This window comes from Malaclemys terrapin, chromosome 5, assembly GCF_027887155.1.
Source record: "Malaclemys terrapin pileata isolate rMalTer1 chromosome 5, rMalTer1.hap1, whole genome shotgun sequence".
In the NCBI taxonomy this organism is placed as follows: domain Eukaryota; kingdom Metazoa; phylum Chordata; order Testudines; family Emydidae; genus Malaclemys; species Malaclemys terrapin.
Window position 1 is genome coordinate 108691246 of NC_071509.1, and position 23079 is coordinate 108714324.

Below are 23079 nucleotides of genomic sequence, written 5' to 3' on the forward strand. Positions count from 1 at the left end.
AGGTGTATTTCCATTCCCCCTGCTCCAGGGAACAGGATGGGGGCAGTCCTGGATGGGAGGAGTAGAGATTCCTCATTGGGAGGAAGAGTGAGGGAAATGAGAGAGAATCTCCCAAAGGTAGGGCAGGTGTGTGCGTTTTCACTGGTGAGGAAAACTGAGGCTGAGTAGGGAGAATTCATAAGAAGGTGGAGTGTGTGACCTGTATTGGGGGGGAAAGCAGAGGTGAATTAATGGGCAGAGGGAAGGAAGTTTCCTAATGCATTTGATTTTTTTTTTTTTTAATACCATTTAATTGTCTTTAAATGTGGTATTGAACTTGGCTAGCTAGAGAAGAGACACTGTGATCTGACTTGGACTCCAAAATTTTGCCTCTTGCCAGTCAACTTTATACCCCCAATTTAGGGACTCTCACCGCCACGGTAAGTCTGCTGCCATCACAGGATGAGGTTGACAATCTTAATAAGCTCTAAAAGAGTGTAATGACGGAAGTGAAGAAAATTGACTTTGAAGATCCATCTGCATTTGTTGTCTTTCATATGTTTTGCTGTGTATTATTAACAGCAGGCATGGTATGGCAGTGATAGAAGCCAACTAGATTATTATGCCCAAAACTGGAAGTTTTAAAAGGCTTCTGACTAATTGATTCAATGTGTAATACACGTTCATATTTATAACAGTCACCGCGTATATCCTATTTAGAAGGGACACATTTAAGAATTAATATTGTCCATACTTTGTTTTAATCTTTAAATAATTATCTTATTAGGTGGGTGGCAAGACGAAACCTGGCCTGATGGCTGGACTGCAGTGACAAGAGATGGAAAGCGGTCTGCGCAGTTTGAGCACACTCTTCTGATCACAGATACTGGCTGTGAAATCTTAACTCGGCGGTTGGACAGTGTTCGTCCTCACTTCATGTCCCAGTATTAGTTTAGACTGAGCTGACAGATCTGAATGATATCTTTTGTCTCTGTACTATGCATTTTATTAAGAGTACAGAACAGAGGGGGATTTTATCATTTGTTTTGTTCTCATTGACTGTAGATAAGAGAGAAATACAGCATTTGGTATATATCTTGAAGAACCTGACCCAACATCTGAAAAAAGGAGAGAAGTATTTAAAATATTTTCTGCTTCCCTCCTACCCACAACACTTGTACTGTATTTTTTTTTTTTATTTTTTTTTTTTCTTCAGTTGCCCATTTAGCACCTTTCTTTCAATCAGACCTGCAGTTGTTTCTGTCACATGCATGGTATTAGCTAGAAAGTGCAGGTTACTTTACTTTCCCACTGGGAACTTGACGTGTTGGGCATCAAGTCTCTTCTCACTTCTTCAGTGTGCCTGACTTTTGTCTGTGTATGAATGGCACCTGGGATTTTAAGTGTTTCTCATTCCAAAGACCTGCTTAGCTACTTCTGCAAACAATGGGCTTTGTTTATAACCAGAGAGGGGGAATAGGTACTTAAAAAGAGGCACATGTTGCCAAAACTCATCTACATTCAAATTTAGTTCTGTCCCATCTCTTTGTCAGTTGGCTCTGCTGTAATTGAGACCATAGACATCTCTCTTGCTGGAAATGGTTAGTGCTGATTTCTTGCTGTAAAATTACTAGAATTGCTTCCTGCGAAGAGCTGCCTTTTCTGAAGAGCAGTGGTTGGCAGAGTTCGGGGCTCCAAAAGTTCACTGTGAAACTGCTATTTCATACTTGACAGGGAAAGGAATGAGCCAACTAACCAAGAAAAAAAATGATTTACAAGCTCCTGTGTGTTTTTACTGAGGGGCCTCTCCCCTAGAGATGATAGGGGATGGGGATTGCAAAGTGAAAGACATTACAGCAAGATGAATTTCAAAACTATTTCAAAAGAATGCTCACATTTGAGTGAAGAGGAAATGTCTTAGATACTACTGCTGCTGTATAAGTTGTTTTCTTGAATTTTAAGACAGTTTTTAAGTGAATTTTGTGCTCTTGAAAGGTGTCAGGCTGACAGGCCTGGAAACTGAAGTGCTCTGCCCTCAGACCAGATACAACGTGGGCAGCAGTAGTGCAATTTTCCCCAAGCTTCTTGACTAGTCTGTCACCCTTCTGATCTGAAAGCTACCATCTCCAGGACTATGGGAATTGATTAGCCTCTGCCCCCCACCCTTCTCAAATTGTAGTGTCTCTGCTGAGATTTTTTTCTTTTCTGAATCAGTAATGAAAATTATTTCACCCACAGTTACAGACCTAGTGTCTGTCTTCCTTACAACACTGTAGTGCCAGAAAAAATTAAACCAATGAAGACAAATCAAATAATAAAATCATGGGCATAAAGTGCACATTTTACTACGTGTCTGACTTCTTGTCACATAGGGAGCCTGGTCTTTGAAGGTACTGAGTGTCCTGACCTCTCGTTGGCTCCAATTAAACTCAAGGGCAGTTAATGCTTCATAAAACTGGACCCATCCTGGTCACAAAAAAACATGAAACTTGCCAGAAAATGTCTTCTCTTCCCACAGTGCCTCAAACCTTTATTGCTGTAAGAGTATCATTGTGATAACATTTTCATTACCTTTATTATTTTTAATGATACAGTAAAAAATGACCTGAAATGGTTCACGTGTGTGCGTGCGCGTGTAGATTTTAACTAAACAGACTGCAATACTTGAGTGAAATTACCTGTGTTCAGTGCCATGTATGTAATGTATTAAGGAGATTAAAAGTTGGGATGACGATCATGGAGATTTGCCCACCATGCCAGTCACCTGCGTGGGTACAATTGTCTTGCCTTTTTTGTGTTTGCATGCATGACAGGAAGTCTTGACTTTGGCATATAAATTAAGAGTTGTAGCTTCTTTTAATGGAACCTGTATTTTCATAATATAAAAATCGACATAGCATCTCTGAGGCATGGACATATGCAAATTTGTTTGAACCTGTCCAAATTCCTACCACAGATGCACTTAAACCAGTGTAGATAAATTCCATTAATTTAACGATGTGCTAAACTGCTACAAGCATGGTTTAATACATATCTATGTTAAGTATTTGCACCAGGATAACTAAACAGACCAATGCAACTTTAATATAGACAGTCCCTCATACTGTGCATTCTGCAGGTAAGCTACAATTACAACAGCATTTCAGTTATCTCTGAATTAATGTTTATTATATAAGAAGGTCTAAATTTAAATTAACTTTGTTTAGACAGTCTCCTAGTTTATTTACCAGATAGCAAATCAGTCTGAAGTCCAGCTCAGTTTGGTTTTTCTCTTACTATTTTTTTTTTCCAGTTTCTAGACATGTCAAATTGTAGTTTTGTTTACAAATGCATACTATATTTCTTTGTCTTCCAAATTCTAGAAATAGGTTAGATCTTATAAAAGATTTTAGGGAAACTGCTAAATGCTACATGGAAATTTAAGCAGTTTTTGCTGACTTGTGGATATTTTCCAGGAGACAGATTGTTATAATTAATGCTGAAGAACAATGCATTGTATGAAACCAAACAGACACCAGAATGACTAGAAGGGGAAGAGGGGAGGAAAGAAGCAGGGTGAACTCTCCATCCTTTAAATAACTGCCATCAAAATGACTTGACCTACAGGCTTGTATTGCTCCTAAATGGAGTTAGATTTGTCCCATAAAGTTCTTAAAATTTAGTAAATCTTCCACATGCTACATTTCATGAGTAGAGTTAGTCCCTCATCAGCACTATTAGGAGAAAACTTTTTGATGATCTATCCCTTCTTTATCTGTGTAATTCTTCAGCAGATGCTTCCTCAAAAAAAAAATTACTCTATTTAATTGAATGGTCAACATATTAGGTGAGAACTTAACTATAGAGCTTTTAGGCCTTTATTTATTTTGTGGGGGTAGAGGTGTGTATCAGTAATTGTTCAGGTATTACAGAAGCTGGCTTTTTACTAACTAAGCCAGATACTTATAAAGGTACAATTAAATCCTTTTATCTCATTTTTCTAACAATGGGGGTGTGTAGTTCTCCCCTGTCACACGTTACTTACTCATACCATGATGTTTGCATGGTAGTAAAGGCAGGGCATCCTGGAAGTTATGGATGCTGTGACTTAACAGGGACTGATAGCTGATTGACTTTGAAGTTGCAGGTTAAGAAACCCTGCTTGGGATGGTTCCAGTGGGCCTCTTCAGTCCCTACTTTAATTTTTCCTTAGAATGGTATAGATGCAAGACCAGAGAAAGCTTTAAGCCTACCAGAACTGCAGCCTACATATAAGTGAATCAGGTAGTTCCTTCTAAAACTTTTGTCAGTGTGAAACCACCTTTAAACACTGGACTAAATTGCAACATATGGATCTATAACCAGGTGTATGGAATGATAGTATAATGGAAATCCTACACTATCTGCTACAAGGCCTCCACCATACTTTATTTACTGCTGATCTGCTGACAGTTGGTGAACTGTAACACTACAGCACAGGAACAGAAGGCATATGCCCGGCACAGGAGACTGTAATTAGCCAAATGGGAAATGAAGCAGGAGTGGAACAACCAGCAAGATTCTTGTGAAGTTACCATGGGATGTTCATGTTAGGCCAGCCCTTAGAGTTGGTCAGATTTACTACAGATTGCCCCATACAGTCATGCTAGGACAGCAGTTTATTGGCTAGAAGGAAGAAAGTGAATTCCCAATATCACTTTCTACACAGTGCTGAGTTTTCCTTCAACATTATTGTTGCAAGGAGGGCACTTTCCTCACCTCACTTTCAGTAAGAGCAGATAAATCACAGCCCACACAGCTGTGGCTTTGGGCCTCAGACTGTAACAAGAAACCTTTGACTAGTTTTAAGGTTTTTTCAAAATAAAGGGTAAGTCTTAGGGTACATCTACACTACAGGGGGGAGTCGATTTAAGATACGCAAATTCAGCTACGTGAATAGCGTAGCTGAATTCGATGTATTGCAGCCGACTTACCCCGTTCTGAGGACAGCGGCAAAAATCGACTTCTGCGGCTTTTTGTCGGCGGCGCTTACTACCACCTCCACTGGTGGAGTTAGAGCGCCGATTCGGGGATAGACGGTCGCGTCCCAACGGGACGCGACAAATCGATCCCCAAGAGGTCGATTTCTACCTGCCGATTCAGGCGGGTAGTATAGACCTAGCCTTAGACAAGTTTGTTTTTGAATTAGGGCTATTTACAGTAGTGGCAACAGGTTGGCTGGGTGTTGGGCCTTGATTTAAATCACCTTCTCCCATGCCTCTGGGTTCTACAGCAGTTAAATCAGGAGAGGAGTTTACTCGGAGGTTATCTCCTTAGACTGTACTATGAAGGATAAGGTCAGCTTCAGCCTGAAGTGCAGTAGTTCACTGGCAGCCCAATAATCTGCAGAAACTAAGCTTCCCCTGATAAGAGTCTAATGGCTGTGGTTGAAAAAAACCTTATACAATGGTATAAAATACTCCATCCATGGGGTTCTCTGCAATGTGAGAACTTAACTGCAATATTTAACTTTTACTGCTCACGAGGATTAGGAAGCTGTTGCAGATACAACTGGGTCTTCTCCCCACCCCATTTTGCATGGAGGGAGAGTTTCTCTGTACACATCTGCAATCCACAGACCTTTAGGTGTTACGTAGTCCATCTAATAACTTTTTAGAAGTAGAGAAAACACATTAATGACTGAGGAGTGAAAGTTTCTAGGTGGTGGTTACAAAAAAAAAAACAAAAAAACAAAAAAACAAAAAAACTATCCAGCAGCTTTAAAGATTTAGGCACTGTCAAGTCAGGAGTGACTAGTATAGAATAAAACATTTTCATGACCACGACCAGCATTAGTTTCATAACTGGATTTAGTATTTATCATTAGTCTGAGATCAGGTTACCTATGATTTAATAGAAACTATGATCCTAAAGCAGATGATTTTCCCATCACAACTGAATTTTCTCTCCAGCTGATCCTACACTTCTTCAAAAAGCTCCATTAACTAGTAGACACAGCATAGTGCTAAGACTGGCAGGTTCCATCTTCGGGATCCTTAAAATTTCAGGACACTTCGAATGCTTCAACAAAAGAAAAAAATACGACAATAGGTATCAATAAGACTTTCACCACTGTTTTTGAAATGTTACCTAATCCTACCTCTCACCTCCCATCCTCTCTCAAATTAATATTTCCTTTTTTTAATCTGAGTTATCTGGTAAGTTGAGAAAGCGGTCAGTCATGTTCGTTAATGTCTTCAGTTCCCTACATTATACTCTTTAAACACTCACTTCAAAGGTGTGAGTATGTTCTTCCACACTAAATTTAGATTTGAGAATATTTATAAAAAACTTATACAAGTTCTAAAGTCAATTTTCAGTATTTGTGACCGTTTGCCAACTGAGTCAAATGGATGGCTTTAAATGCATTTTCTTCTTCCCCAGCCTGAATTTAAAACAGCTCTTTATTTAAATTTCAGAGAGGGTGCTTACATGGGAGCACAGAAGTGCACTAAATAGTTATAAATCGGATACGTTTTAAGTCTCATTTCCTACAAGTTAATTGGATATGTGCAGGCTATACAGTGTCTGCAGTTGTCAGTGTTAGAGAATATAAAATTTAATTACTAGTAAAAAAACGTGTTTTTGTCTGATTCCTATCATGTCCACCAATTGATTTTTCCCTTCTCCATCTATCCATGCTCTTAATAGGTAGGTGACCTGGACCATTTATTAATCCTGCTTTTATTTCTAGGGGGAAGATAGCTATTTCATACAGATTGTTTAGAAACTCAATTAGGAGTTGGATTTAAAGCTCTCACTTACTATCCTGATGAATTCCCAGTAGTTTGGCCTTTGACTTACAGGCATGGAACTCATCAGCTTGGAGAACAAAACTGAATGCTATTTCTAAGACTGAAACTGGATGTTGCCTTTTCCTTTGAGTTAAACCTTCTTAGGCTCTAAGTCACAGCTGTGGATTCTGCCATTGTGTCTATGGACAGGCTCTCTTCTCCTTTACGTGCAAAGAGAAATGTTATATAACATCCATGAGTAGATCCAGTCTTTGCTTTACAGGGAGAGAACCAGACCATCCCTTTCACAAAGGTTGCCAGGGATATACTATGACTGGAACAGATCCTGGACTGTATTATGCTTTTGTGATGTGTCATTTGGTATTCACCAGGTGGTAGAATTGCTCTTGCGCGGATTCACAATCTATAATTAATGTTCATGTTTTTTCCTTCAGGCTTGCACCAAGCTAAATGACAGCCTCAGTTCACCTTTCCTGAGGAAAAGTGTCTTGAATTTACTTATTGCTATAGCTGAAGCTTGCTTTGCAAACGGCAGCACAATCTTGCCATTTACCTGAGCCGAGAAGAAACTCCGGGTAAGATAACATGGGCAGAGTTAAGTCACAGCCAGTGACTGAAGGTTCTTTAGTTCTGCCTCCAGTCACATGTTAGGGGGAAAAAATCCATTGGTGAACAAGATAAAGGACAGAACAACTCCAGCATGTTAATAAATGTAAACTGGACATCAACAGCTTACTACCAGATGATAGCTAGGTTAGATTCAATATTAACAATCAGCCAATTATTTAAAATACATTGAGGAACATGAAATTTAAATCTACTATTTATTGAAGTACAGTAGACTCTCAGAGTTATGAACACTGGCATGGAGGTTGTTCGTACCGAACAAAATTTTGCTTCCAGAAGTTTACAACTGAACATTGACTTAATACAGCTTTGAAATTATTATTCAGAAGAAAAATGCTGCTTTCCCTTTATTTTTGTAGTAGTTTACGTTTAACAGTGCTGTACTGTAGTTGCGATTTTTTGTCATCTTTGGTCAGCTGCTGTCTGATTGTGTACTTCCAGTTCCAAATGAGGAATGTGGTTGATTGGTCAGTTTGTAACTCTGAGGTTCTAGTGTAATCTAAAATGCTAATTGTTCTGAATTAAGTTTGAGATTTTAATATCCAAGTACTTTCTTTTGTTGTTTCCTTCTCGGTCTCTACTTTTATTCTGGTGCTTGAAGTTAGCTTTTTTTATTTTTGTCCTTTATGGCTTTAGTTCTCTTTTTCCAGTTTATGGTTTGTTTCCTCCTCTGCTCAAACACCAACCATTGTAATTTTCCTTGCCTTTCACCTGTCCCCACCCAAAATAGAGGTTGATGTTGCAGCATTAAGCTAGGAACAGAGACTGAGCAATGAGTTGCTTTAGTTGTGCATGAACACACTTACTGCATAGCAATTCACACAGCATATCTGAAACACGAAGGGGATGCATGGGTAGGGGAAGGAGGAACATAGCAGTGCCCTACAAACTCTTATTGAGCTATTCAATGTTACGGATATAAGACATTTAAACTTACCTCTTTCCTGCATGCATCAGTTCAAAAGCTTCATTAATTTTGTCAAAAGGCAGAGTGTGTGTCACAAATTCATCAACTTTGATCTTTTTTGACATGTATTCAGCCACCAGCTTTGGTACACTCTCTACACTCTTCCAACCTGAAAAAAACCCAAAACAAACTTTTTTTACCCAGTAAATTCAAAACCATCCTAGGGCAGAGGTAGGAAATAAAATGTATCAACCTTGTCCTCCCCCCAATAGTATTAGTCATTAAAGCTCAGTTTTCTTTGTACGAGATCGATCCTGGGATCATGTCATAATATCCATACCCAGCTGGCTGTAGAATAGCACTGGAGTTAAGAATGCACGAGTACATCTAAAATGACCAGTCAAAAGTGAGGTCCTCATTTGCGAAGTGCATTACTTTTCACTGCAGGGACCTGTGTTCCATGTCTAGCTTAGATCACCTCAGAAAACTGGCTCTGAGCCCTCTTCCTGTTTTGCATTTGTGTATTTTAGAATGAGACCACAGCACAGCTTTGTATTGCGTGGAAGAGAGTTACATAAAAGTGGTGCTTTGCGAAGACTCCAGAAGCTTTTCATTCCTGACTTACGTCTAAACAGTTTCTTCTTAAAGGACCACCCCCCACAACCTATGCATCCTCACAACAGAGCTCAATGATTCCATTTGCTCAGTGATTAACAGTGCAGTTACTTACACAAACATATTTACATTATTCCCCATTTCCCAGATGAGCTATTTTTCTTGTTATTGCTCAGGTCTTCAAGTGATTATTTTCACCTCAACCATGATACAGCCATAGAACTGCCCAGGAGAAATTCTCCCATTATGGCTGCTACTTGCATTTTAAATTCATAATGTGCAACAGAAGGCTGATCATTTACAGCTTGTCTGGGGCGGGATAATTATTTATAAGATGTTATATTTGAAAAGCCACATGGTAGTTCACTCCATCACATTCACTAAGAAGGACTTAATAGGAACCAGTTTCTCACATAAATACAGAGGAAGACTGTACTTTTCCCCTCTTTTTTTAGTAGATAAGAGAGATCATCAGTGTGCCAGAAAGTTACCTCCAAACGCAGTCCCTTTCCACGTGCGACCTGTTACTAGTTGGAAGGGACGGGTAGAGATCTCCTGCCCAGCAGCAGCTACTCCAACTATCACACTCACTCCCCAGCCTTTGTGACAGGATTCCAAGGCAGCCCTCTTTAGACAGAAAAAAATAAAGCTAATCACTGGTAAGAAGCACCTATTATATATTGATGCTATGTAGCCTGACAGATTTCACCATTTTTTTTTTTTTTTTTTTTTTTTTTTTAACATTGAGAGTAAGAGTTAGTGATGCTGTACCTAGTTAAGAAATTTTTGACACGTGTATATATATTTTAACTGGTAAAATGGCCAATATTCCCACACCTTGCCCCACACATTTTTTTTGTGTGTGTTTTTAAAACACGGTGCAGTCCCAACTCCCACCTGGAGTCAAATGGAGCCTATTTCAATGGATGCTGGATTGTACTTTGAAGGAACAATCTGATCTATGCTGTTACTGAAAGAATTATTTTCCATCTAGCGTTACTTCCTAGCAATATTGTAATTAAGGTATTTAGTTTGTCATGTGGGACGAAAATATGAAATCAGAGTGTATTTGCTGATATTTTATTTTTCAGCACTGTCAGCGTTTGCATGACTAATTTTTTTCCATTTTTAGAACATAAAGGAGCTGTTTTCCACCTAAGCAGTAACTTGTCTTTCATTTTATAATTGGGATTGGTTGAAATAGACCCTTTTAGTCTACTGTATAAGTAGTACCAGGCTACTCTCGATAGAAAAGAAAGATGATAGAATGCTCCCTTGTAAACAGAAAGGGGCTTGTCTTTCTCTTAAGGTAATTAACTGTCCCAAGTCATAGTTAAACTTCCCTTTCCATACTACCATGTGCATGCTTACCATGACACCAACATTCCCAATGCACTCAAAAGAGTAGTCCACTCCACCATCAGTAAGCTCAACCAGCACCTCCTGTATGGGTTTCTTGAAGTCCTGAGGGTTGATGCACTCAGTGGCTCCAAACTCTTTAGCCTTGGCAAATTTATCTTTGTTGAGATCAACGCCGATGATCCGGGAAGCTCCAGCCACTTTACAGCCCATAATAACTGCCAGCCCAACTCCTCCCAATCCAAAGACAGCACAGGTAGAACCAGGTTCCACCTAACAAAGCAAGAGAAATCTGATCAGGAGAGAGGAAAGAGAAAACATCCTTCCATGTGTGTGGAAAAAAATACAGATTTTTTAAATATTAAGAAAAATAAAGAATAAAAATCCAAAGTTGTGAGTCATTATCGTGCAGAGGTAGGGAAGTAAGCCAGAGATTTTTCTTGTCCATGAATTGTTTTTGAAGGGCTATAATGGGCTTAAGTTTACTCCTTGCCCAAAAGGTGGGCAGTGGCTCAGGGTCTCCACTAGAACCGTGGGAAGGTTCCTCCCTCCACACCTAACAAAGAGGGAGAACTTGACACGTAATGGGATGGTGGCATGAGAACAGGTGGAACCAGAGATCATTGCAACATTGTCAACCTTGTCAATATGTACAAGTCTGTCCTTACTATAAGGTAACCCCAACTGACCCATAATATCCATCCACAAACAAATCCCTGAACAGTTCAAGGTGGCTCCTGTTCACATCCACTTGCCTCCATCAAGACATGCTTTCTCTACCCCACTCTGCACAAAGAGAGCTGGGAGGAGGAGGAGGAACAGGGTTTTTGATCTGACTGTGTCTGCTGAGGCTAAACAGGTGGGAAGCCCAGGTCAATCTTCCTGTTTCCTACTAGGTCTGGCTCTCTGTCAAATTTGGTAGTGGAAGAGGAAGAAAGGAAGTGGTGAGCACATGTCACTTCTCCCACTCAATGACTGTTCCTCTGGTCTTACTTTCTCCAAGCCCAGCCTTAACAGATTTTCATGGCAGTACTTTTATTTCCAGTTACGTGGAAGAGAGAGTGAGCAGCTAGGCGCCATACCTTGGCAGTGTTGATGGCAGCACCATAACCTGTTGAAATTCCACAGCCCAATAGGCAAACTTTATCCAGAGGAGCAGCAGCATCAATTTTAGCCACAGAGATATCAGCCACAACAGTGTATTCAGAGAAGGTGCTAGTCCCCATGAAGTGGTAAATTTGCTTCCCTTTGCAGGTGAACCTGCTGGTAGCATCGGGCATCAGTCCTTTTCCTTGGGTAACTCTGGGAAAAAAAACACAATACAACAAATCATATTTAATGCGGTGTCACAGAAAGTGATAGGAGAGAGTCTAGGAAGTGACTTTGTACCACTTGATGGAAACTGTTTCTGAGCAGTGCATGGAGATTTAGCTACATGATTACCCGTAGAGTCAAAATTTTGAAGACATTTAAGTAAAGCTTGAGTTCATGAAAGTTAGACTACAGGCCTGTTGCAATCTTTCTACTGGCTTTAACAGCCTTTGGATCACGCGCCAAAGCCTCAATTCATCAAAGTTCTTAAGAATTCATTTGAGTCCCACTGCGCTTTGATGAAGCAGGACCTAACAGCACTCTGACCCAGACATTCAGGAAACCACACAATCCCAATAAACCATAACTGCTCTTTCCAACACACCCCACTCCTGCCCCACTGTATCCTCTGTTCTTTTAGTCCCAGGGTATGCCTATGCTGCAATGGTGGGGTATCATTTGCAATTTGTGCAGTCATACCTGAACTAGCTTTACTCTAGCTACTTTGGGTATCCGAGCAGTGACGCTGAGGCAGCACAGGCTCCAGCCTGGGGTAGCCACCCAAGTAACTACTCAGGGTTCTGAGCAGGCTTGTTTACTTGCCCAGAGGCACGTACTGCCGTGGCTTCAGTGCTACTGGTTCCCTAGTTAGCCTTAATCAAGTTAGCTTGGCTACGTTTACATGAACTAAAAAAAAAAAAATATCACATCCTGTGATTGCAGTATAGACATATCCCAAGTCTCTTCTGAGCAGCCTGCCAATCCCATCTTAGTGGACAGTGGTTTTGTGGTATGCATGAATGGAAACTATGAGATCATGCTAGTGTTTACTTGCGATTTAATCTGGGTCTGCTAAAATGGTAGCTACCATAACTGATCGAGCTCTGCTGCTGGCTGAGTGGCTTTCATCAGTGGTTCTCAACCGGGGGTACATGTGGCCCGGTGGGGGGGGGGAGGGGGGGAGAGGGAGGGTATGCAGAGGTTTTGCAGGGGGTACATCAATTCATCTAGATATTTACCTAGGTTTACAACAGGCTACACAAAAAGCACTAGCAAAGTCTGTACATACTAAAATTTCATACAATGACTTGTTTATACTGCTCTATAGAGGATATACTGAAATGTAAGTACAATATTTATATTCCAATTGATTTTATAATTATGTTAAAAATGAGAAAGTGAGCAATTTTTCAGTAATAGGGTTGTGCTGTGACACTTATTTTTATGTCTGATTTTGTATGCAAGTAATTTTTAAGTGAGGTGAAACTTGGAGGTACACAAGATAAATCCGACTCCTGAAAGGGGTACAGTGGTCTGGGAAGCTTGAGAGCCACTGGTTTACATGACTGAGATCTAAACATGCAACAACTTAGCAAAGGCTAACTGAAGTGCATCTTATTTTAGGACAAAGACATTTTGAAGGGTAGAAAACAGACTGTGATTCTTGTTTATAAAGGGAGAACTACTGTTCCTTGGGTTGAACATATTGACCACAGCGAGTCATTCTTTCTTCATTCAAAGGGCAATCATTTTCTATGATAAGCTACCACTTGAATCAAACAGAATTTTGAATACATCCTCTGTTACTAGATACCTTGACAAACGATAGTATTCATAGCACAGTATCACAGCCACACACAAAGAAGTGAATTTAAGTAAGACCAGAAAAGGAGACAAAAAAAACCCACAAACAAACGACTACCAAGCCTTGAAAAAAAAGGGAGAAAAAAAAAAAAGCGTATTGCATAACAAACCTAAAACATACATCTTTCCAACTATGTGACCTTGCTCTGCATTTAATCAGATGGTACATGAAGTCAAAACAATTTGATACAAATTCAGTTAATTTTGTTACATAAGTGAGCTACATGGAACAATTATTGTTCTGTGTATATCAAGAAAAAAAGTGCATCAACCTTATCTTTTGGCAGAGATTGGTTTTAGGGTTCAAACAGAACTTGCATTCTCCACATTGTGGGATGTACAGTGGGATGACTGTGTCACCTAGAGAACATAATGAGAGAAACATTTCACATGACTAGCTGTTTAAAGGCTGAAAGGATAATATGAAAGAAACATACACACATTTGGTATGTGGTCAAAACCATGACATTTTAATGGGGGCAATCATTCATGCAGTCTTATTTGTGGATCTGAAGTCTCCAATACACTTACAAATACAGAATGACAAAGTACAGGTTTTGTAAAGTGCTGTGTATAAAAAAAAACCCTGATTCATCTCATGTCTGAGTAAACAATCAATTTCCATCTAAAGTTAAACAAGAACAAATAGGAACAAAGATGTAAAACCTATGGAAAAAACAGAATATCTAGACAGCTGTTATCTCTAATTGTTCAATTGGTTAAAAACAACTGACACTTTTAGAACACAAGTAGTTTCTCCATACAATATTACATCATAATCCTGTAAACTACTCTCTTCTGAATAGTAAACCAAGAGCACATTAGTTAGGCTAGTATTGGACCACCCGCATGAAGGAAAATTTTAGGCAGGTATAGCCCAACAGAAACATCACGGCAGCTCGCTAATTCTGCTTTTCAATGGACAAGTTGGAGCAATTTATTCTCGTGAAGCAAGATTTCCAAAGAAATTAGAAAAAGCGCTTGTGAAGAGCCAAATGTTTTCCTACCTGGTTTTAATTTAGTTACTCCTTCCCCAACACTCTCCACAATTCCGGCTCCTTCGTGACCCAAGATCACTGGAAAACACCCCTCAGGATCAGCACCACTCAGCGTATAGGCATCTGTGTGACAGACAGCAGTGGCAACAACCTAAAGGAATATTATAAGAATCTGAAATATTCTGGAGGTAATGAAGGAGAATCTAAAAAGAGATAACTGGTATTGAAATATTTTTCCTGCTCAGTAATCCAAGACTAGTGCTAGGGTGAATTCACTGATTCTGAAGACTTTTGTAGTAGTTTAACCAAAGTGTTTTTAGCTCCAGCAACTCACAAGATATATTGGACCTGAAAAAATAATCACATTGCTTTGATCTCTGCTTGAGTCTCATCCCTTCAGCACGGACGTAAAATTGGCGGCTGCTGGCTCAAGATCTGCTAAAGCCAGTGCTTTATGCGATTTGAAAACAATGTGGTACCCCAGATTTCAAATGGGATCAATCTTAAACGGGGGGTGGGGGTGGGGGGGAGGAGAAAGAAATCACCCATATAACATTATAAGCACCACATAAATCCAATGTAAGTTCTTAATAGAAGTGTTAAGTAGCACACAGGACCTCATGTGGACTCTTTGCATGGAGGCACGTTGCATCCTATATATTAGTTTGGGAGATACTGCCTATTAAAAGTCTTGTTAGAATCAGAAGTGAAGATCTGGAGTGTGCAAGATGCTAATCACAGTGATGAGTTTGAGGTCTGATAAATTATGAACTGAAAGGACTAGCACTGAATGTCACATACAGTTTGAAAAATTAAAAATAAATAAATAAATGAGGTCAGGTTTCCATTGGGATAAAGCACACGTTTCTCGCTCAGACGGATTGAAATTGCTACTGATCCCTCAGAATAGCAGTGATTTTTAGGCTTTGGCCCAAGACCAAAATAAATGTTAGGCCTCAGACCAGCAGCCATTTCATTTTATGCCATCCCAAAAACCAGACACCATCATTTTCTTTAGAGTCTTACCTAGGTTTCAAACAAACAGATAACACAAACACTGTAAATTCAACATTTTTTTCTACAAGGGCAAACAAATTATTCAGCTTTATTATTTGGTCTCCCAAAGTACAAACCATAAAGCAGGCCATAAACATTTGCTTAAGTTACCTTAATACGGACTTCATGTGCTTTTGGTGGTGCAACCTCTACCTCTTCTATAGAGAGTGGTTTACCTGCCTCCCAGGCAACAGCGGCCTTGCATTTAATAACCTAAATGAGAAAGAAGAGCAGAGTTATTGCACTGTTCATTTATAATAATTCTTGTGCACTGGAGGGAAAAACAAAAGAAAGGCTACTAATTTTTGGAAATAATCCCAGATACGAAGTTATAGGTCAGATCCTACCCTCAACTCCCAATGACTTTAGAACAAAGGGACACTCACCCTACATTTGCTTTCAGGAACTTAAGCAAGAACCACCAAGACTTAAAAAAGTGTTATTTTAGTACTTTAAAGTACTAAAGGCTATATTGGCAGAGAGAAAGGAGAGTCAGGACAAAACTGGGAGGAAAGATCAAACCAGTATCTTAGATGCCTATATACAAATGCGAGAAGTATGGGGAATAAGCAGGAAGAACTGGAAGTGCTAATAAATAAATACAACTATGACATTGTTGGCATCACTGAAACTTGGTGGGATAATACACATGATTGGAATGTTGGTGTGGATGGGTACAGCTTGCTCAGGAAGGATAGACAGGGGAAAAAGGGGGGAGGTGTTGCCTTATATATTAAAAATGTACACACTTGGACTGAGGTAGAGATGGACATAGGAGACGGAAGTGTTGAGAGTCTCTGGGTTAGGCTTAAAGGGGCAAAAAACAAGGGAGATGTCATGCTAGGAGTCTACTACAGGCCACCTAACCAGGTGGAAGAGGTGGATGAGGCTTTTTTCAAGCAACTAACAAAATCATCCAAAGCCCAAGATTTGGTGGTGATGGGGGACTTCAACTATCCGGATATATGTTGGGAAAACAACACAACCGGGCACAGACTATCCAAAAAATTCTTGGACTGCATTGGAGACAACTTTTTATTTCAGAAAGTTGAAAAAGCTACTAGGGGGGAAGATGTTCTAGACTTGATTTTAACAAATAGGGAGGAACTCGTTGAGAATGTGAAAGTAGAAGGCAGCCTGGGTGAAAGTGATCATGAAATCATAGAGTTTGCAATTCTAAGGAAGGGTAGAAGGGAGAACAGCAAAATAGAGACAATGGATTTCAGGAAGGCAGATTTTGGGAAGCTCAGAGAGCTGATGGGTAAGGTCCCATGGGAATCAAGACTGAGGGGAAAAACAACTGAGGAGAGTTGGCAGTTTTTCAAAGGGACGCTATTAAGGGCCCAAAAGCAAGCTATTCCGCTGGTTAGGAAAGATAGAAAATGTGGCAAAAGACCACCTTGGCTTAACCACGAGATCTTGCACGATCTAAAAAATAAAAAGGAGTCATATAAAAAATGGAAACTAGGACAGATTACAAAGGATGAATATAGGCAAACAACACAAGAATACAGGGGCAAGATTAGAAAGGCAAAGGCACAAAATGAGCTCAAACTAGCTACGGGAATAAAAGGAAACAAGAAGACTTTTTATCAATATATTAGAAGCAAGAGGAAGATCAAAGACAGGGTAGGCCCACTGCTTAGTGAAGAGGGAGAAACAGTAACAGGAAACTTGGAAATGGCAGAGATGCTTAATGACTTCTTTGTTTCGGTCTTCACCGAGAAGTCTGAAGGAATGCCTAACATAGTGAATGCTAATGGGAAGGGGGTAGGTTTAGCGGATAAAATAAAAAAAGAACAAGTTAAAAATCACTTAGAAAAGTTAGATGCCTGCAAGTCACCCGGGCCTGATGAAATGCATCCTAGAATACTCAAGGAGCTAATAGAGGAGGTATCTGAGCCTCTAGCTATTATCTTTGGAAAGTCATGGGAGACGGGAGAGATTCCAGAAGACTGGAAAAGGGCAAATATAGTGCCCATCTATAAAAAGGGAAATAAAAACAACCCAGGTAACTACAGACCAGTTAGTTTAACTTCTGTGCCAGGGAAGATAATGGAGCAAGTAATTAAGGAAATCATCTGCAAACACTTGGAAGGTGGTAAGGTGATAGGGAACAGCCAGCATGGATTTGTGAAGAACAAATCATGTCAAACCAATCTGATAGCTTTCTTTGATAGGATAACGAGCCTTGTGGATAAGGGTGAAGCGGTGGATGTGGTATACCTAGACTTTAGTAAGGCATTTGATACGGTCTCGCATGATATTCTTATCGATAAACTAGGCAAATACAAATTAGATGGGGCTACTATAAGGTGGGTGCATAACTGGCTGGATAACCGTACTCAGAGAGTTGTTATTAATGGTTCCCAATCCTGCTGGAAAGGCGTAACGAGTGGGGTTCTGCAGGGGTCTGTTTTGGGACCGGCTCTGTTCAATATCTTCATCAACGACTTACATATTGGCATAGAAAGTACGCTTATTAAGTTTGCGGATGATACCAAACTGGGAGGGATTGCAACTACTTTGGAGGACAGGGTCATAATTCAAAATGATCTGGACAAATTGGAGAAATGGGCTGAGGTAAACAGGATGAAGTTTAACAAAGACAAATGCAAAGTGCTCCACTTAGGAAGGAAACATCAATTTCACACATACAGAATGGGAAAAGACTGTCTAGGAAGGAGTACGGCAGAAAGGGATCTAGGGGTTATAGTGGACCACAAGCTAAATATGAGTCAACAGTGTGATGCTGTTGCAAAAAAAGCAAACATGATTCTGGGATGCATTAACAGGCGTGTTGTGAGCAAGACACGAGAAGTCATTCTTCCGCTCTACTCTGCTCTGGTTAGGCCTCAGCTGGAGTATTGTGTCCAGTTCTGGGCGCCGCATTTTAAAAAAGATGTGGAGAAATTGGAAAGGGTCCAAAGAAGAGCAACAAGAATGATTAAAGGTCTTGAGAACATGACCTATGAAGGAAGGCTGAAAGAACTGGGTTTGTTTAGTTTGGAAAAGAGAAGACTGAGAGGGGACATGATAGCAGTTTTCAGGTATCTAATAGGGTGTCATAAGGAGGAGGGAGAGAACTTGTTCACCTTAGCCTCTAAGGATAGAACCAGAAACAATGGGTTTAAACTGCAGCAAGGGAGGTCTAGGTTGGACATTAGGAAAAAGTTCCTAACTGTCAGGGTGGTTAAACACTGGAACAAATTGCCTAGGGAGGTTGTGGAATCTCCGTCTCTGGAGATATTTAAGAGTAGGTTAGATAAATGTCTATCAGGGATGGTCTAGACAGTATTTGGTCCTGCCATGCGGGCAGGGGACTGGACTCGATGACCTCTCGAGGTCCCTTCCAGTCCTATAATCTATGAATCTACTTTGAAGACAGTATGTTGTGGTAATGGGGAAGGGGGGAAAAGAGTCGTATGAAAAATGTTCGATAAAGCTAGTGACATTTTAAAATAAACAATCAGCATTTATGTGAGGCACATGGTGTTTTTCTGTAGCTAGTGCCAGCAGTACACATAATCAAGATTTCAAAACTTGGAAAATTCAGTTAAGCCATTTGTCTCACATAAAGAGTTTGGATTAACACAGAGGTCAAACTGTTGCCCCCCACCCAGCCTGCTCCCATTGTGGCTTTCTGCAGCAGACTACATGTGGCCAGCACAGAGAACTTTTATGCAATGCATAGGGGATGCACAGATACTTACTTCTGTGTGACCACTCTGCCAGCAGAACTGCTCACAACCAAGACTCTGTGCAGGCTTCAGCATCATGGATGAATTTCACCCTAAGACTACACTGCATTTATTTATCTGGGGAAGCTCACTTTTTCAATCAAGTAGGGTAGAAACATTTTAAAGATAAACAGAACTTAGATTCTTGAAAAAGCAACTTTTTTTGAATCAATAGCTCCAATTCTGCCTCCAGTTACATGGATGCACTTCCAGCTGAGGAAGTCAGCAGGAGTTACATCCATGCAACCAAGCGCAGAGTTGGGTCCTGTGAGAATGAGGATCTGGACTGCTCTTAGATTTCCCTTTTTACAAGTCTGATGAGCTTCAGTTCAATTGTCTGAGGAGCTATGGAAAAATCTTATGCTGGTAGTATATCTGTTAACCTAAATTATTCTCCTTTTTAACCACACAAGGCAGCATCTTTTTCAGTGAAATGCTACATGCAATAGCTTGCCACAGAACACAGAGGCCTGTTCTAATGAACTTTGAAGCTGAATTTAAGGCTTTGTCTGCACAGGGAAATTGACTGGCATAGCTATAACTACTGCTTTGTGAACGGAGTAATTATTCCAAAACTGAGTGCCAACATGGGGGAGCTATTCCAAAATAGTTACCTTATACTGGAATAGCCATAACAATCAACTTCCCCCAAGCATAAAAGGCCTCTGTTACTTCTTTCCCAGCCCTTTTCCACAAACTTCAGGCTAGTTTGTTCTGCATTATTGTCTGTATGCATATAATAAATGTGATATATTAACTTTGGGAAAGCAGCTGCATAGAAACCAACAAGTTACACTGCTTTGCTCTTGGGGAATTGTGACTAAACTCCTGAAAGTTTGCCAGGAAATCTAGTCAATTTCTAGGGATCAAAGTACAAGAGGAATTGTCAACCAGTAAATAACTTGGGAGTTTTCAATTAAGCCCTTTTCCACAATATGAAAACTGATTCATTCTCTCAAATTAAATGTGAGCATTTAAGAGTAAATGTTTTCAAAATGTGAATGGGTTATTTAAATAAAGAGATGGCTTAAAAAATAAAAGTTATAGAATAGATGTAGACCTTAATAGTTGGCTGTGAACATTCAATGAACAAACATTACACATCTTAAATTTACAATAAAAAAAAAAATAAAGGTAGAAGTTCCTAGTTTTCCCTGCATAAATACCTCTAAAAATAAAAAGCAAAAAAAGGATATGACAACTCAACAGATATGACAAGATGTTGCAGAAGGCTCATTCCAAGTACCTCTCAGTCTACAACATGCTGTTCAGTCTAAAAGTGTAGCCTTTATAGAGGAGACTTGAAATAATGTTTATCCAGTTAATGTTTATCCAAGCCCCCGGAATACTAAAAACTGAAATTAGGGTATCAAAGTTTTGTTAAGAAATTATTAGGCTGAAATTTAATTTTCTGTTGCTTCATTGAGAGGCTCTGAAGACAACATTTGAAAAAGATTATTTGCTGTATTTTTCTTGCTCTTTATTACAGATATTAGCATCAAAACAGTATCTTTATTAATTCAATCAAGCTAGCCCTCCAAAACGCACAATCATTTTCTGTTTATGCCATTACAACTGAGCCCACTAGAACAGTTGTAGAACTTGCATCTTATTTTGGAACAGTTGGTAAGACAAGCTTTCACTGTCTGGGCAATCATTTAATTATTTGACCTACTCAGACAGACTGGTGATGTGGGATGCAGTTGAGGGGAAGAAAGCAGTGTGTAGAGTTAGACTCTCAAGAGATTTTGAAATAGTTACGTGAAATGGCCAACTCATTGTCACTGGGTGAACAGTATCTGCTGATCTTATAGCTGTAGAGCAGCAGTTCTCAAACTGTGGTCCAGGACCCCAAAGTGGGTTGCGATCCCGTTTTAATGGGGTCGCCAGGGCTGGCTTAGACTTGCTGAGGCCTGGGGCGGAAGCTCAAACCCCACCACCTGGGGCGGAAGCCTTTGGGCTTCAGCTTTGGCACCCTCATCCAGGGAGCAGGGTTTGTGCAGGCTCAGGCTTCAGTCTCTATTCCTGGGGTCCTGTAATAACTTTTGTTGTCAGAAGAGGGTCTCAGTGCAATGACTTTTGAGAACCCCTGAGGGAGAGATTGATATACCAATCTTTTTCACAGCAACCACGAAGGGTCAAACAGGCAGATGATAGTAACAAGTTTCCCAACTAATTATGTACCCAGCCTTCCAGATTGATGTCTAAATATTTCCCCCTTTGGGGCAAACACATTTATAATGATCATAGTTCTTCTTTGGAGTCAAGAATGCATAGATATGTCTCCCTGATCTTATCTGTGCCAGGCTACTTGTCATCTTAGGCCCGCACTCCTGCAGACACATACATGAATAACGTTATGCATGTGTGCAATTCTATTGAACTCACTGGGACTCCAGGTCATAAGCTCATTGGGACAGGACCATGGCATTGTATACAACACTTAACACCCGTGTTCCCAACTGGGGTCTTTGCCCGCTACCACAACAGAAGTGATAGATAATAAATTCCATGCTGTACTCTAAACGATGCTGTGTGCTTGCATCGCAAAGCTTAAGAAAAAGCAACAGTACAAGTTAACCTCATGCGATGGACTCTATGGAAGAACAGCCTCAACGTCCAGCTTCCTGTACTGTGATTTAAGGAAAAAACCTGCTTGCTCTAAAACTCCGGGCAACTCCAGCGTGAGCAGCCCCAAGGGCCTTGCAAACCCCAGCTCCAGCAGGTCGCCTGCTGGGAGTGCGGATCAGAAGAGCACTGCGGTCGCTTGGGAGCACCCCGGCAGCCCAGCTAGCGAGCTAGGACGCGGCCCTCCTGCACGGCAGCCTCCCGCCTTCCGCCTCCCTCCGCGCTGCCTGCCCAGCAGCCCCCTTCGCCGCCAGCTCGAGCCCGCCTCTGCCCGGGAGCGCGGCCGCGGGAAGCGCTCGCGTTCCTCCCCTCCCGGGGAACGTTCCATGCGCCTTACCCCGCTCGCCATGGGCCCCCGCAGCCGGGCCTCCCGCAGAGCCCCGCCAAGCGTGCTCCTCAAAGGGGCCGCCCGAGCCGGTGCATGCGCGCTCGCTCGCTGCCGCTGGAGCCGCCTCTTCAGGGCCGGGCGACAGGCTGCCACTCCCCCTTAGGGCGATGATTGAAGCATCGCTCTGCCGGCGAGGCGCTGGGCTGCTGGTTTGCTTGCCGCGGTTGCCCCAGAGCGGTGGAGCCCGGTAAGAAGCGTCAAGGGCAGGGGAGTCTGCAATGCAAATACATGGGATTGAAACGTCAGCAGGACTGTCCGGACGCTAAAAAGTTTCCCGGGGAAGGAGGGAAAACGTGACCCCCCACTAGTGTCCCACCCCTACCCCCGTTTGTCCCTGGGCAGTGTGGCTGTTGTTATTGCGCAGTTATGCATCAGATATAGCAAATCTCACACCTACATCTACAAGCAACGAACGGGGAAACGCGCCCAGGGTGTTCTCATGGCGCTCTGCGTACAAGCTAGAGGTGTTCATAAGACATGGTGACTGTTCTTGAGGAAGAACTTCCAGCCTTTTCCATAGGGGGAAGGGTCTGCGGAGCATTGGAAAACTTGGACATAAAATTACCTGCTGCACTAGTAACAATATTGGTGCGGCGTCAGATACAGTACTACAAGCTGGCCCCGCCCCTACAGGGTGCTCCATGCAGAGCCCTCCTGCACCTACCGGGACCTGTGTTGTGGGAGAGAGTGGCTAGTAGGATACCTGTCCTGAAATGCATAGCTAATAATAATAACAACAGAGCACTGTTCCTGCAGTGGGAGTGGACAGAAACATCTGCCAGTCTTGTCTTTATGCCCCCCCAATCTCATTCTTGATACCCTCCGATCAAGATTCACTAGTGTCTCATGTTGACTTTTTAAAAAAAAAGTTACATTGAGAGACATATGTATTTCTCTTTCCTGTTTATTGCCAAGGTTATTTGCATGAAAATAAGTTGCTGTTACTTGGAAGTTCCATCATGGTTGCCATCCATTGTGAATTTTACATCATTATGTTGCAACATTATTTTGTTCTTCAGAGTTGGTGCAGTAAGGGGGAGCAGAGGGTTCTACA

The 23079-nt window shown here is 41.1% G+C and overlaps 2 protein-coding genes across 2 annotated transcripts in view; one reads left to right on the forward strand and one right to left on the reverse strand.

Annotated features, from left to right (window-relative positions):
- Positions 1-2757, forward strand: part of METAP1 (methionyl aminopeptidase 1) — a 40167-nt gene extending 37410 nt beyond the window's left edge. Inside the window, exon 11 of the mRNA XM_054029446.1 lies at positions 767-2757. Within this exon, the coding sequence (XP_053885421.1) occupies positions 767-930 (164 nt within the window). The 3' untranslated portion in view covers positions 931-2757. The remainder of the gene's footprint in view (positions 1-766) is intronic.
- On the reverse strand, positions 2484-22079 carry LOC128837843 (alcohol dehydrogenase class-3). The gene is made up of 9 exons (XM_054029444.1): positions 21975-22079; positions 15381-15482; positions 14223-14364; positions 13488-13575; positions 11343-11562; positions 10273-10533; positions 9393-9528; positions 8317-8455; positions 2484-6018 (listed from the first exon to the last, which is right to left on the reverse strand). The coding sequence occupies exons 1-9, from the start codon at positions 21984-21986 to the stop codon at positions 5994-5996; spliced, it is 1125 nt and encodes a 374-aa protein (XP_053885419.1). The 5' UTR covers positions 21987-22079; the 3' UTR covers positions 2484-5993.
- Between the last annotated feature and the right edge of the window lie 1000 nt (positions 22080-23079).